Source organism: Danio rerio, chromosome 5 (genome assembly GCF_052040795.2).
Source record: "Danio rerio strain M-AB ecotype USA chromosome 5, GRCz13ab, whole genome shotgun sequence".
NCBI classification, from domain to species: domain Eukaryota; kingdom Metazoa; phylum Chordata; class Actinopteri; order Cypriniformes; family Danionidae; genus Danio; species Danio rerio.
The window spans coordinates 5,560,214-5,574,950 of NC_141025.1; the positions used below are offsets into that span (position 1 = coordinate 5,560,214).

Sequence of the window (14,737 nt, forward strand, 5' to 3'; positions counted from 1 at the left end):
TATTTTCAAAAAGGGCCTGTTTACACATACAGACCTTTCCGGAAAATTGCCGGTAATTTTCCGGAAAGTCTGTATGTGTGAAAGGGGCTATTGAAAGACTAACCAGTATTTTTTTTAGATATTTAATAGATTAATAAATTTATTTAGATATTTTTTGTATTTTTTTTAATACTATGGAAGTAAATCGTTATCAGTTTTCTAAAAGCTTTTATACCTTAAATATAAAAGGATAAAAATAGTAATAATTATAACCATAATATAATAGATTTTTTTAATAAGGAATAAGAGCATTTAGAAAACCTAAAGCCACTGACTGACCATTTTCCTATTATGCATGTCAATGGCTACTGGCTTCCAACATTCTCCTGAATATCTTCTTTTGTGTTCAACTGAAACGCACAAAGGTTTGCAAACACCTGAGGGAGAGTAAACTGCAAGTAAATTCAAATGAATACCCCTTTAAGCATGAAATCAGCATCTTAAAATGATTTCTGTTCATGTGCCACTAAAGACTTGAGAGCTCGTGAAGTTTCATAAACTAATTTCGAGAGGAGCACATGATATGATTGACTGCAGCTGGCCACTCATCTAGACTCATTAGCTAGCCAATCAGATCGATCCAAACTCACTAAGTAGCCTAGTTAGAACTACTCCCTTATCTTCGTTTTTCCGAAGAAACCCCCCCTTCCACCCATTCTCCTCCTTGGAGGGGAGCTCTCGAGAACCACCTGATCTCGTACTCCCCTCACATGCTCTATGGACCAGGCTGGAGCCCTGGGCTCAACTATCTCCAAGCTCAGGGTTCTATCCCGGGACAGCATGCCAAACCTGCTAACAAGTTGTTAAACAGTATCTAAGTGTGAACTCTTGAAATACAGTAAATTCAGCTTTGCGTCACAGGAATAAACAGCCTGATCTCAGGAGGAAACTTAAGTGATTTTCTGTTTTGTCAGTTTAGTGGCTAATCCGTACAAGTTCAGTCGTACAAAAATGTATGATTTTAAAAAGGAGGCGTGGAAGCACCTAACCCCACCCCTAACCTCAACAGCCATTGGGTTATGAGCAAATCGTACTAATTTGTACTAATTAGATCGTACGAATTCATACGCATTAGCCACTAAATCAAAGTTACGAATTGCCGTGAGATTGCGTTGGAATAAACTACATTTTAAAATGCATTTAACAACTGAAGACAGTCATTTTAACATTTCACAATATTACTGTATTTTCTATTTAATAAATGTAACCTCAGTTAGCATGTAGGGTTTTCAAAAGTATCAAGTTCGGTTCCAACTCGTACCGAAATTTTAATAAACGTCCATTTCCTACTAACATTTGAGCGCTGGTAAGGTGAACAGTGGTGAAGAATAGAGAACTGATGACCTTCAAGGCCAATCACTGTAATTTCTGTTGAGCACATAAACACAAAGGCTGCGTCCGAAATCGCATACTTCCATACTATATAGTACGCTAAAGTCAGTATGCGAACCGAGTAGTATGTCCGAATTCACAGAATTCGAAAATCCGTATGCCGGCGAGATTTTGAAGTGCACATACCACGCACGCTGCGCTATCCCATGATGCCCCGCAAGAGAATTCATTAATGGGAGTGAAGTGACGCAACTGACGCAGGTAGGTCACGTGACCATGACAAAATGGCGAATGTAGTACGTCCGAATTCCATTCATACTTTTCACATTCATACTGTATAGAATGTACTTTTCTAACGGCCGAGTAGTACGTTTAAATTCAAATGCAGTACCTACTGAGTAGGCGGTTTCGGACGCAGCTAAAGGCAAATCAGTTTAGAACGCATTCAACATAGCTCAAATGTTAGCTGGAAATGGACGTTTTTAAAATTTCATTACCAATTGGTACCAAACTCGATACAAAAAAATACATAAGAGACTTTTTTAAACCACATAATTAACCCAAACCTCTGACTAGCAGTGTACACCTGAACAACTAAACTAAACCGACTCACTGTTCAAAACTGAGGTGCTTGTTTTTAAAATCTGTTTGGCATTCTGGTAATTGAATGAACACTAGCAGGTCTGCGAGGCCCGTCGGGTCTGATGGGCTTTGGCGCAGGTGGAGGTGTGCCGGTTGAAGCTGTCCCTCCACATGAAGCGCTTGGAGCACAAGCTGCACTCGTACGGTTTAATCCCCGTGTGGATCTTCATGTGACCCACCAGGTGATGCTTCATCTTAAAGCTCTTTCCACAGACGGCACAACCGAACGGCCTCAGACCCAGATGCATGCTCATATGCCGGTCCCTTTGACTTTTATGCGTGAAGCTTTTGCCGCACTGACACGGATACAGCTTATAAACCACCGATGCAAACCCTGAGTGGGACGTCTGCTCACTGTCGGCAGGAGATTCATCTTTAGGACCATCTGTATTATTCCCATCCGCCTGAAGTTTCTCCTTGGACTCTGGATTAGAAAGCTCGTCTCCGGTTTGAGAAAACCCCTCCATGGAGCTCCCGTAGAAATCCAGAGGCTCTTCATAAGTGCAATCCCGATCCAGACACTCTGTTAACTTTTCGTCGAAACAATCTTCGACGGTGTTGCCGTTGTTTTCGTCAGAATCATTCGCAGTGTGTTCTGAGCCAAACAACCCACCGCAGGCTTCCCGAGTTTGCCTTTCCGCTTTAACGTGCACCTTCTTTCGATGTCCCATGATGCTCGGCGGCACATACGCGGGTCTAGAGCAGTGGCTTTCCATTGCGTCCGATCCATTCTCGCTGCTCTGCGCATCAGGAGACGAGCATCCGGCGCTTTCCAAAGCAGGAATAGTAATGCCATCATCCACTAGATCTTCAATATTATCCTCGTACACGTCACATTTCGGGGATGAGCTGTGCTCGAAGTTCCCTCCGCTGCTGTTTTTCTTGTTTCCAACCTCCAGTAGCTCGGTGCATTTATCCACCACATGCCACATCTGTAAAAAACTGGCGGCTGTAAGAAAGGACACCACTTCTCCGGACGGCACCGAAAGTCCTCCGGTGTAGCAGGATAAGAGGAGCTGCTCGAAAACGCACGGAGGCATGACGTCCGGGAGCACCACGCGAGCGCTGTTCTTCAGAAGCACCTGATCGCAGAAGTACGGCGAGCTTGCGGCCAGGACGGCGCGGTGGGCGCGAAACTGATGGCCGCCGATGGACACGATGAGGTCGCAGAGCTGGCCACGCTGCCTCTGCTGGTTCAGTTTCTTAAGGAGCGAGCAGGAGAAATCCGGGAACTCCACGTGGAAGGAGTTTGCATCAGCCTCCATGGTGACGTCAAAGTCTAGACGCTCTGAGAAAAAAGAAAGGATACTGCACTTAATTATTTGACAAGAGGGTTATTTTACAGCTCTCAAGTAAGACAGTTCCAGTTAAATCCAGCTGATCTCTGGGTCTGGCAGGAGCACTTTCAGTTTAGCTTAGCATAGATCATTGAATCGGATTAGACCAGGGTTTTTCAAAGTCTAAGACAGTGGGCCTCCCTTTTGACACAACTTATCCATTGGCGCCCCCCTCCTCCCAAACACGCACGCACGCATATATATATAAGACACAGACAGATGTCAGACCGTTAACTCACTTTTATCATCATTTGCATGAAAGTGCAATTATTTACAGAGTAATAACAAGTATTTTAATATAACGTTTTTAAAACTAGGATGATGGTTCAATATGAATAGAACAGTTCCAAGAACTGTCCATCCCAGTCAAAACAGTGGAAGTTTAGTGGGTCTCATGCTGTCATTAGCCAAATATTTTGACAAACCACACATAAAGGTCGTGGTTCATCAGCTGGTCCTGTCCACGTAAATCCTAAACTCAAATACTGATCATCATATCGTCGTCTTTTGGGTTTAAGCCCTGAACTTGAAGGCTTTTGTGGCGAGGGGGCGTGGCCGAGCTACGTGGGAACGGAGTGAGGCCACCGCGTAAGTGGATACACCTGCAGTGCGCACCTGCCTCAGATCCCATGGAAGGAGCTCTGGGTCATAAAAGGAGGAACAAGGGCAGAGGAAGCCGAGAGAGGACCGGACCCGGACATATTTTACTTTTGCTTTCAGTTTGACGGCAGTCTCCGTGAGGATCTGCCGTCCGTTTGTTTTGGTTTAGACGGAGCTGCCGTCACTGTCATTAATAAATCGCTTTAAAACTGCTTCGGTTCTCCGCCTCCTTCCCGGCGGCCAAAGGGCCGTGAACTTTATTACAGCTTTGAATCGGGGTGGGTCTCAGAAACCGACCCATTGTATTAGCAGGCATATAATAAACGTTTAAATATAATAAAAAATACATATAATAATTAAACTTAATAATTATATTTTTATTATATTATATTTTTTCCCGCGCCTCCCCTGACATGCTCTGGCGCCCCCCAGGGGAGGCGCGCCTCACACTTTGAAAACCCCTGGATTAGACCATTAGCATCTCACTCAAATGACCAAAGATTTTCCATATTTCCATAATCGGAGTAAAGTTATGCTATTACATATTAAACTAGCATCAACATTTAAAGTTCAGCACATTAGAGATCAAGCTAACCCGCTATTAGGGCTGTGCAAATAATTGAAAATTTTGATTTCAGCTTCTAACGATTATGAAAAAACATTAATGGAGATGATACGATTATTCCATCATATACCGCCCTTTCCAGTCTTACACATTTGTTGCTCTGCAAAGCTCAGTTTCACGCGAAAATTACTAAAAGTATGTGCTGTAAGAGGCTGAATTATCATGTGCATTTGTTTATATGACAGAACATGTCTTTTTGACTCAAGAAGGTCCATACTGACTTCAAAGGCAGATACTGATAAGATCAGGGCCTGTTGTGTGGACTTTGGGGGTTTTATGATGTGGTCCAGAGCTGGCCCAAGGCATAAGCGAGCTAAGCGGCTGCTTAGGGCCCCATGGCCACCAGGGGGCCCCAAGAGTGCATGAAATTACTAACTTTCGTTTTTGTTTTAGTTTGTTGGAGAGTTTGGTTATAGATTATAGGTGGGGCAAATATATCAATATGCTCTGGCGCCAAGAATCAATATTTATCTAAATGTACAAAAGATCTGAATTAATTAATCTACTCTGACTGCAGCCATTTACCGCTGTGGCTGCAGTACACCCAGCTGCCACCAGGTGGCTCTTCCCGTAATGGTGGATCAACAACACATCAGAGACGCACCAGGCTTTTTAACCACTGACAGATGAGCGATTGCAATTGTGAAACTTCATACAGGAATATGGGCTCACACTATTTAATTCCGCAAAAATATATAAAGATATCAATAGGACAAGAACACATAATTTGAAGGGTTTTTTCATTTATTTAACCCTTGCAGTCCTTTGCAAAGTCTTGTAGATGGTATTTTTGCTGAAAATATTAGATAAATTAAAAAGAAAAACTTAAAAATACTGTTCTTTTTAAATTGATGAGTAAATAACTAATGTTCTCCACTGCTGGGGGCATTATAAGTGCTCAGAGGAGTCTGTGCTCACCTTTCTGAGCATTCCTATCAGTTACTGTTCTTGAAGAAAATATATTAATCTAGTGGCAATGCAAAATTTTGCATGATTAAAAATAAACCAGGGCTATGCATAAAATACATCAAATAAGTTGGCCAAGTTGTAATAAATGACTTCAGTTTACAGAAAACTAGAAAGCAATAAATTGCTACTTTAACTGTTTTCTAACATGCACAGTTGAAGTCAGAATTGTTAGCCCCCCTGAATTATTAGCCCCCCTGTTTATTTTTCCCTAATTTCTGTTTAACAGAGAGCAGATTTTTTTCAACACATTTGTAAACATAATCGTTTTAATTATTCATTTCTAATAACTGATTTAGTTTTATTTTTGCCATGATGACAGTAAATAATATTAGACTAGATATTCTTCAAGACACTTCTACACAGCTTAAAGTGTCATTTAAAGGCTTCACTAGGTTAACTGTGATGCTGCTGCTCTGATTAATTTAGAGATGCGCCCTCTATCTCTGCATTTTTCAGCTTGTTGAACAGTTGTGTGCTTTTTTTACACAGTTGCAATACTATAAACATGTGCTTTTAATGAAAGAAATGCATCTTATAACTTTTTGATGCATTTTTTACTCTTCATTTGCAAAAGATTTTATATATCATGGTTGGTTTTCCAGTGATCAAATTTCACAGCCATGTACTATGAATCATTGACAGTTGGTAAATACTGCAAAAATTCTTTCCTTTTAATTGTTTTTGTCTTGTTTCTAGTCCAAATATGTAAAAAAAATCTTTCTAATTTTCTAGAAAGATTTTCTGTGGAAAATGATTCTTGATTTAATTTGATTTTGATTTAAAGTGATTTTTTTTTTAGATATTTGAACTAGAAAATACAAAAAGTATATGTAAGAAAAAAAGCATATTTTATAATGTAAGCAACACAGATACAGCAAATAAAATTGATAACGGGTTTTAAATTAAAAGTGTGCAAATAATCAAGGATTAACGATAATTTATCATATTGTCTGCACCAAGGGTGCCCCAAATAAAATTCTGCTTAGGGCCCCCTAAATGCTTGGGCCGGCCCTGATGTGGTCATATGTTGATTGGTCAGTTTGAATGTCTTGAATTGCTTTAGTCACATGGTCAAGAAAGATACAAAATAGGGGGTAAACTCGAGCTCTGTCTTTTTTCCTTGCCCTCTCTTTTCCTGGCCTGTCATTTCCTGGTCTGCTCCTCTCCTCCTCTGGAGTCTATCTTCTCTGACTCTACTGCAATTAGGCTAACTTCTGGGCCTGCTCTCTTTGTCTCTCTCTCCCTCCCTCAGTGTCTCTCCTTTTACCTCTGGTAACTTTAATTTTACATTTAAGCTGTGTACAATTTTTATCATATGTTTTATTATTTCATATTTTATCATTTTATACAGTATTTTGTAATTAATTCAGTTGTAACAATAAAGCATTATTGTCATTAAATCATCTCATTTTCAAGTATTTGTGAATTACTTTTGATTTAACATCCACATTTAATTGTTCCATATTGCAATACAATACAATCACATAATATCAACGCTCTCCCACATTTATAGCTATTAATAGTGCCCTTATTTCCGTTTTTGGTATGAGATTCCAAAAGAACTGTTTGACTAGAAATGTACAGTTTTTTTTACCATCATGCTGATCACTTTTTAGTCGCTCGGCAGAACTACAGTTCAAACCGCTGTGGTTAAAACCCATTCTTACACAGCACAGGATGCGCATCATACATTGATGTACAGTTGACATCAAAATTATTAGCCCCCCCAATTTTATGGTCAAAATGGGCACTTTAAGCTATTTTTTTCCGATAGTCTAAAAGAACAAACCATTGTTATACAATAACTTGCCTAATTACCCTAACCTGCCTATTTAACTTAATTAACCTAGTTAAGCCTTTAAATGTCACTTTAAGCTGTATAGAAGTGTCTTAAAGAATATCTAGTCCAATATCATTTACTATCATCATACCAAAGATAAAATATATCAGTTATTAGAGATGAGTTATTAAAACTATTATGATTAGAAATGTGTTGAAGAAATCTGCTCTCTGTTAAACAGAAATAGGGGAAAAAATAAACAGGGGGGCTGATAATTCAGGGGGGCTAATAATTCTGACTTCAACTGTATATTCGAATCATTTATGTTTTTAAAAGCGTGGAAGAGACCGCATGCTGTTGCATGTATGCGCTCAGCCTCAGAGATGAGCAAATGTGTGGCAAAACGCAGTGTTAGGTAATTACTTATAGAAATAGAGAAAATCCCTCACTGCTCTTGACTGAAGGACTTTTGTAGCTATAATTAAACTTTCTTTCTTACGCCTGTTTCACACCGCAAGCGTCAGCGGCGCGTGAGCAGAGCGTGAGCAGCGCGTATGTCGAGCAGTAGCAGCACGCAGGCGTTTGCCTTTCACACCAGCTGCGTCTGCAGCGCGCAGCTCTTCGGCAGCTGCTGCAGAGATCAACCTATCTCTGTCTATTCTATCTAGTTACCCATGTCTCTCTATATACAAATACACTTTTTAAACTTTTCATCTGTCCAGCGGCAGAATAACAGCTCGTTAATTCATGCTTGTGCAGATTATGAGACGGACAAAAGTTACCAATGCATGCCATTCTTTTACTTATTTTCGTGTTGTCAGATTCACAGTGCAAACAGCTCCCGGTAGGAATAACTCGAGTGAACATAAAACAAAGCCGATTAAAACTTTCTTCCTCTGCTCAGCTGCACAGCACACAGCGAGCTCACATAATCCAGCATGCGTGTCGCACTACACTACCCACAATACACTTCACTATGGACTACAAATCCCGTAAATATTCTATTTCCCCTCTCCTACAACACTAGTGTGCAACTTAAGCAAAACTGATACTAAAATTGTTTTACATTCGGTTTTGTAGTTCGGGCCTAAATAAATGTTTGTTGCCGTTTTCAATCGTTTTAAGTTCATTTGAATGACTATATGTATACCATTTGACGTTATCAACGTATTTATTGGGTAAAATTGCTACTTTTTACTGTCATTCATTGTGTTTTGGTCATTATCAATGCACTGTCACTTTAATTGAGCGTGAGCAGCGCGTCAAAAATAGACCCAGCGCCGAAACTATCGCTGCACTGCTGCTTCGGCGACGCTCACGCCTCGCACTGACGCGCTGCTGCTGCGTGCGTTATGAAAGCTCTAATCTGTTAACATGGACGCCGAAAACACACGCGCTGCTCACGCGCCGCTGACGCTTGCGGTGTGAAACAGGCGTTACAGTGAAGATGCTTAGGCCCTGTTTACACTAGTGCGTTTTAGTTTTAAAACGGCGTTTTAGAATGAAAACGATCCGCGTCCACACTCGCGTTTTACCCAGCGTTTCTGAACAGCTCTCCGTCCACACCAAAACGCTAAAAACGCACATCACGTGACCACACACACACTCTCGGGCAAGCTCTCCAGCATTTCTACCCAGATGGGTGCTCTGCTTGTCGGACTGCTCATCACGCATCTCCCGCTGGATCTAATCTCACTATATTTGCTAAACGGGATATTTCATTCATGTTGTTGTCTTTATCTAACGACATAGGCCAATTCCCTAACTTTGGTCATTGGAATCTATTAAGTTACTTGTTCACGGGTAACATGTTTTGGTTAAGCGCAAAGATAAGTTAATGATTAATCCAGGTACATTGACTGATCGCTCGTCTGTATTTCCTACAATGTATAAACCTATTGCATGTTATACTTTTATAATTATCGATTATTAAAACTGATATTCAGCAAAAGAGAGGGTGCGTTTCGTATTTTCACTGAAATTGAAAGGAGGCAGTTGTTATCGGCTCCATTTAGTTATAAATATCCACACAGTGAAGATGACGCTCATATATGCAGCACGGCGCCTCAACATTTCTGCTGTCTGTTAAGTTGCTAATATTAAAATGACAATAGGCAGTTCCTTAAATCATGTTTACATTTTATTGTTGAGAAAGTGAAACAACGTAGCCAAGGTGATGTGAATGAAGTTATAAAGTACACTGTTCCCTTTGAAGATTTACCCGTGTCCTCGGTATGTTTTCCATATCAAACTGAGAAGGGGGAGACTGCAGCCTTGATCAAACTTGCGAAGTCTTAACTTACAAGAAGAGGATGCAGGACTGAACTGTGTGTGGGCTACTTAATATTGAGGAAAAGCCCCAATCAGATAGGCGAACGTTTGCAGTCCCGCCTCCGTTTTCAGATGTCTCCGTCTTTCCCCATCCACACTGAGACGGAGCAGCAGCGTTTTAGAATGAAAACAGCCTCTCCAGCGTTTTCAAAAAGCTCCGTTTTCGGCGCTCGAGAACTCCGGCGTAGTGTGGACGGATGGCGTAACCGTAGCAAAACTTATGCGTTTTCAAACTAAAACGCACTAGTGTAAACGGGGCCTTAAAGCACAGTTTGTTTCTGATTTTTATTCTATTGCATTTATTTAAATTTTCCTATGTACAGGGAGGAAAATAACTGTATATATACAATTGAAGTCAGAATTATTATCCCTGCTGAATTATTAGCGACCCTTTCCCCCCCAATTTCTGCTTAACGGAAAGATTTTTTTTCAGCACATTTCTAATCATAATAGTTTTAATACCTCATTTCTAATAACTGATTTATTTAATCTTTGCCATGATGACAATAAATAATATTTAACTTTATATTTTTCAAGATACAAACTAGGGCTGTGCAATTAATCGAAATTCCGGTTTCGGCTTCTAAAAAAGCATTAATCGAGATAAGCGATTATCGCATCATATACCGCCCCCTTTCCAGCTGTACACAAGTGTTGCTCTTAAAAGCGAGAAGGACCGCGTGCTTATGTGTGTGCGGCGCGCACTCAGTCAGAAGCATGCGGTCAGCTTTCGGTCTCATTTGCACACTGTGACGAGCAGAGCGTAGACATCTAAAGTCATCTTATCGTGAGCGCTTTATGGTCAAATAGGTGTCAAAACGCGGCGTTTAGTGATTATTCATATTAACCCTCATTTGTGTAATAAACAAACGAGTTGAGAATCAAAAGACATGTGAAAGAGAAATCTTTAAAGTGAAACCGCGCAATATTCCTGCTGCCGACTGGTTTCATCATTAATCAAACAACAAGGAGAAAATCCCTCACTGCTCTTGACTGAAGGACTGCTGTAGCTAAAGTGTTTTTCTTACAGTGAAGATGCTTAAAGCACAGTTTGTTTCATATTTTAATTATATTGTATTTATTTCTCTTTCCTTTGCAGAGTGGAAAATAACTGTGTATATGCAGTTGAAGTCAGAATTATTAGCCCTCCTGAATATTAGCAACCCTTTTCCTCCCCATTTTTTGTTTAATGGAAAGAAGCCTTTTTTTCCAATTTATTTCTGAACATAACAGTTTTGATATCACATTTCTAATAACTGATTTCTTTTATCTTTGCTATGATGGCATTACATTATATTTTACTAGATATATTTCAAAATACAAGCATTCAGATTCAAAGTGTGATTCAAAGGCTTAATTAGGCAAGTCATTGTATAACAGTAGTTTCTTCTGCAATCAAAAATATATTGCTTGAGGGGGCTAATAATATTGACCTTAAAATAGGTTTCAAAATATTTAAACCTGCTTTTATTCTGGCCGAAATAAAACAAATAAGCCTTTCTTCAGAAGAAAAAATATTAGAGTAAATACTGTTAAAATTCCTTGCTCTGTTAAACACCATTTGGAAAATATATCTTAAAAAAAAAAAAAGAAGAAGAATAACTGACTTCAACTGATAATCGTTTTAAATAATTGTGATTATGATTTTTCCCAAAATCGAGGAGCCATATGCCCACCTATAATATGTATATTATATATACTAGTATTTTTAACACATTTATAGTTATGTGGTGGCACAGAGTTAAGCAGGTCGCACACCAGAAGCGCCGCTCGGCGGCGCGCCGCGCAGCGCCACGCAGCGCCATGTATTTTAGAATTCTAAACATAGGTTTCTATCAGGATACACACACCGGCACCGCAAGTCGGAGGCTGTCGGAGGCTGTCGGCGGCGCCCGGCGACGGCTCAGGACGCAGTTCATTTTTCAGCCGCGCCACAGAGCGCCATCTGATTAGTTTCATGTTAAATATCCTTCAAATGTGCGCGTCTGGTGTGTGATACTTTAAACTGTCATGTGCGCGCCGTGTCGCGGCGCCGAGCGGTGCTTCTGGTGTGCGACCTGCTTTAGACCTCTTTCTTGACACACAGAAACAGCAACGCGTGCAGCATGACATCACTTTCTCGCAGAGACGCTATTTGTTAAATGCCGGCAAAGTAGAACACTGAGGCAGCGAAAAGCGCAAGTATGTCTGCGGTCTGGAGATATTATAAAGTTGATGAAAATTGGCGATTTTTTTTTTGACAATTTCAAGTTGTCAACTAAAACCACACTTTTAAGATTTCCAGAAGTTTTTGTATAACAAATAAAATTAGAGAGGTATCATTTAAACTTGTTCCTCGTATTTATCCTGTCAAACAGGTAATTGCAAAATTTTGTAAAGATGTTGATTTAAAATGTGTTTTCTGTAATGCTGAAAAGGAGAGTATTGTTCATTTGTTTTATGATTGTATTTATACACAATTGTTTTGGTGTGATCTTTTCTTTTTTGCTAGGCAGAGTATGAATATTGAATTAGAATTCAAAGAAAAATGTTTTATTTTTTTATGAGAATACAGTCGACTTCAAAATTTAATATATTGTTAATTAGCTCATTATATATTACAATTTTTTTATTCATAAATGTAAATGGGCAGTGAAAAAAAACTTAATTTTACTCACTTTAAAACATAAAATAGGTCATTACCTATGTACGATAAAAGAAACAAAAAAATACCAAAGCAAAAAGAACAGTTTATCTTAAAGCCTTAAATCTTGTCTTTAAATAATTGTAATTTTTTTTCTTTTCTTTATATATTGTATTTATTTTGATGCCAATATAATGTTGTGTTTTTGCCCTTGTATTTTCTGTGTTCTAAAATTGCAATTAAAAAAATAATAAATTAAATAAATTTTTAAAAAGTTGACGACGACAGCATTACCAAAGCAAACTGTCAGATGTGTAAACTTGGGATTGCCAGCCGGGAATTTTAAGTTTAGAAGATATTTGTTTTTATATTAGATTTTTTTTATATTCACTGTTGCACTTAAGTCCAAACGTGAAGAATTGTTGTTATTTATTACTTGGTTGTTCAAGCTCACAGAAGTGCTCTGTTTGTTAACAGAATTGTTGAATATTAAAAAATAAGGAACATCCTGGATCTGTTTCTTCTGCCTTCTTTATTAATTTTTTATGTATTATAGACGTATCAGATCGGGTTTCAGTATCAGTGCAGTGCATCCGGAAAGTAGTAATAGCGCTTTACTTTTTCCACAATTATTTATGCTACAGCCTTATTCCAAAATGGATTAAATTCATTTATTTCCTCAAAATTCTACACACAATACCCCATAATGACAATGTGAAAAAAAGAGTTTTTGAAAATTTATTACAAATAAAAAAGCTGAAAAATTAAATGTAAATCAGTATTCACAGCCTTTGTTGTGAAGCTCTAAATTGAGCTCAGGTACATTCTGTTTCCACTGATCATTCTTGAGATGTTTCAGCAGCTTCATTGGAATCCCAGGGTTGACAGTGCATGTCAAAGCACAATCCAAGCCTGAAGACAAAGGAACTGTCTGTAGACCTCCGAGACAGGATTGTCTCGAGGCACAGCGGCCTCCATCATCCGTCAGTGGAAGAAGTTTGTAACCAGCAGGACTCTTTCTAGAGCTGGGCGGCCATCTAAGCTGAGTGATCGGGGAGAAGGGCCTTAATCAGGGAGGTGATCAATAACCCGATGGTCCCTCTGCAGTAGGAACTGGAAGGTTAGTCAGGATAGAGGGAGAGATGAATGCAGCAATGTACAGAGACATCCTGAATGAAAACCAGCTTCAGAGTGCTCTTGACCTCAGACTGGTTCATCCTCCAGTAGGACAGTGACCCAATGCACAAAGCCAAAATATCAATGGAGTGGCTTCACAACAACTCGGTAAATGTCCTTGAGTGGCCCAGCCAGAGCCCAGACCTAAATCCTATAGTACATCTCTGGAGAGATCTGAAAATGGCTGTACACCGTCATTTCCCATCCAACCTGATAGAGCTTGAGAGGAACTGCAGAGGAATGAGCAAAAATTCTCAAAGACAGGTGTGCCAAGCTTGTGGCATCAAATTCAAAAAGACTTGAGGCTGTAATTGCTGCCAAAGGTGCATCAACAAAGTACTGAGCAAAGGCTGTGAATACTGATGTACATGGGATTTTTCAGCTTTTTTTATTTTTAATCAATTTGCAACAATTAAATAAATCTATTTTTTTACACTGTCATTATGGGGCATTGTGCGTAGAATGTTGAGGAAATAAATGCATTTATATCATTTTGAAAAAAGACTGTAACATAACAAATGTGGAAAAAGTGAAGCACTATCAATACTTTCCAGATGCACTGTAGATACTCAAAATCAAATGACTTGGACTATAGAGCAAAAAAATATGACCGCCTAATACAAATAATAAAAATTAATTACAACAAGTCTAATCAGGAAATTTATGAACTATACTTATTGATCATTTGCTCAAAAATGTAACATGTTTTCAATAAAAAAAACATAGTAACAACACCCCTTATAAAGCAAATGTAAGAATGAGCTCATTTGTATTGAATTTTACTGTGGTAACACTAAATACGTATAATAACTGATATTCAGGATAGTAAGTTTTATATAAACACATTTTAGATGTCATTTGGCGATATGTAAATAAACAACAATAAAATATTACAAACATCACGGTTACATAATTTATGATGGCAAATTTTTTATAAACTCATAATACCAAATCTACGATGTCGATAATCGGAGAAAAGCTATATTTTTACATTTTAAACAAGTGAAATGTCAAAATTCACAGTTCAGTACATTAGAGATCAAGCTAACCAGCTATCCTGCTAAGCTAGCATGTGAACAGACTTTCTGGACGTTAAAAGACGACAGAGACGTTGTTGTTCATGAAAAAGATCCCGAGATATCATTAGACTTTTCTGCTTTGCTCACAATACTACAAAACTGTCCGTCTTACCGTTTCCTGCATCGTTTTAGACCGGTTTTCCGTGAGCTAGCCTGCCTTCTCTCTTCCGAAAGCCAGAGCGCTACGTGACACTTACGTCATCA

The 14,737-nt window shown here is 39.1% G+C and overlaps 2 protein-coding genes across 3 annotated transcripts in view; both read right to left on the reverse strand.

Annotated features, from left to right (window-relative positions):
• Positions 1-854: 854 nt before the first annotated feature.
• zbtb43 (zinc finger and BTB domain containing 43) lies at positions 855-14,727 on the reverse strand. 2 transcript variants are annotated; one of them, XR_015490295.1, is made up of 3 exons: positions 14,646-14,727; positions 1,869-3,301; positions 855-1,328 (listed from the first exon to the last, which is right to left on the reverse strand). XR_015490295.1 is itself a non-coding variant. In NM_001110024.1 (2 exon segments), a coding segment is annotated over 1 exon segment (1,233 nt). In that variant the 5' UTR covers positions 3,279-3,301; positions 14,646-14,674; the 3' UTR covers positions 1,749-2,045.
• The window catches only part of mvb12ba (multivesicular body subunit 12Ba), a 323,521-nt gene continuing 316,097 nt past the window's right edge, over positions 7,314-14,737 (reverse strand). Inside the window, exon 9 of the transcript XR_015490563.1 lies at positions 7,314-7,592. The gene's annotated coding sequence lies outside the window, so the exon portion shown is untranslated. The remainder of the gene's footprint in view (positions 7,593-14,737) is intronic.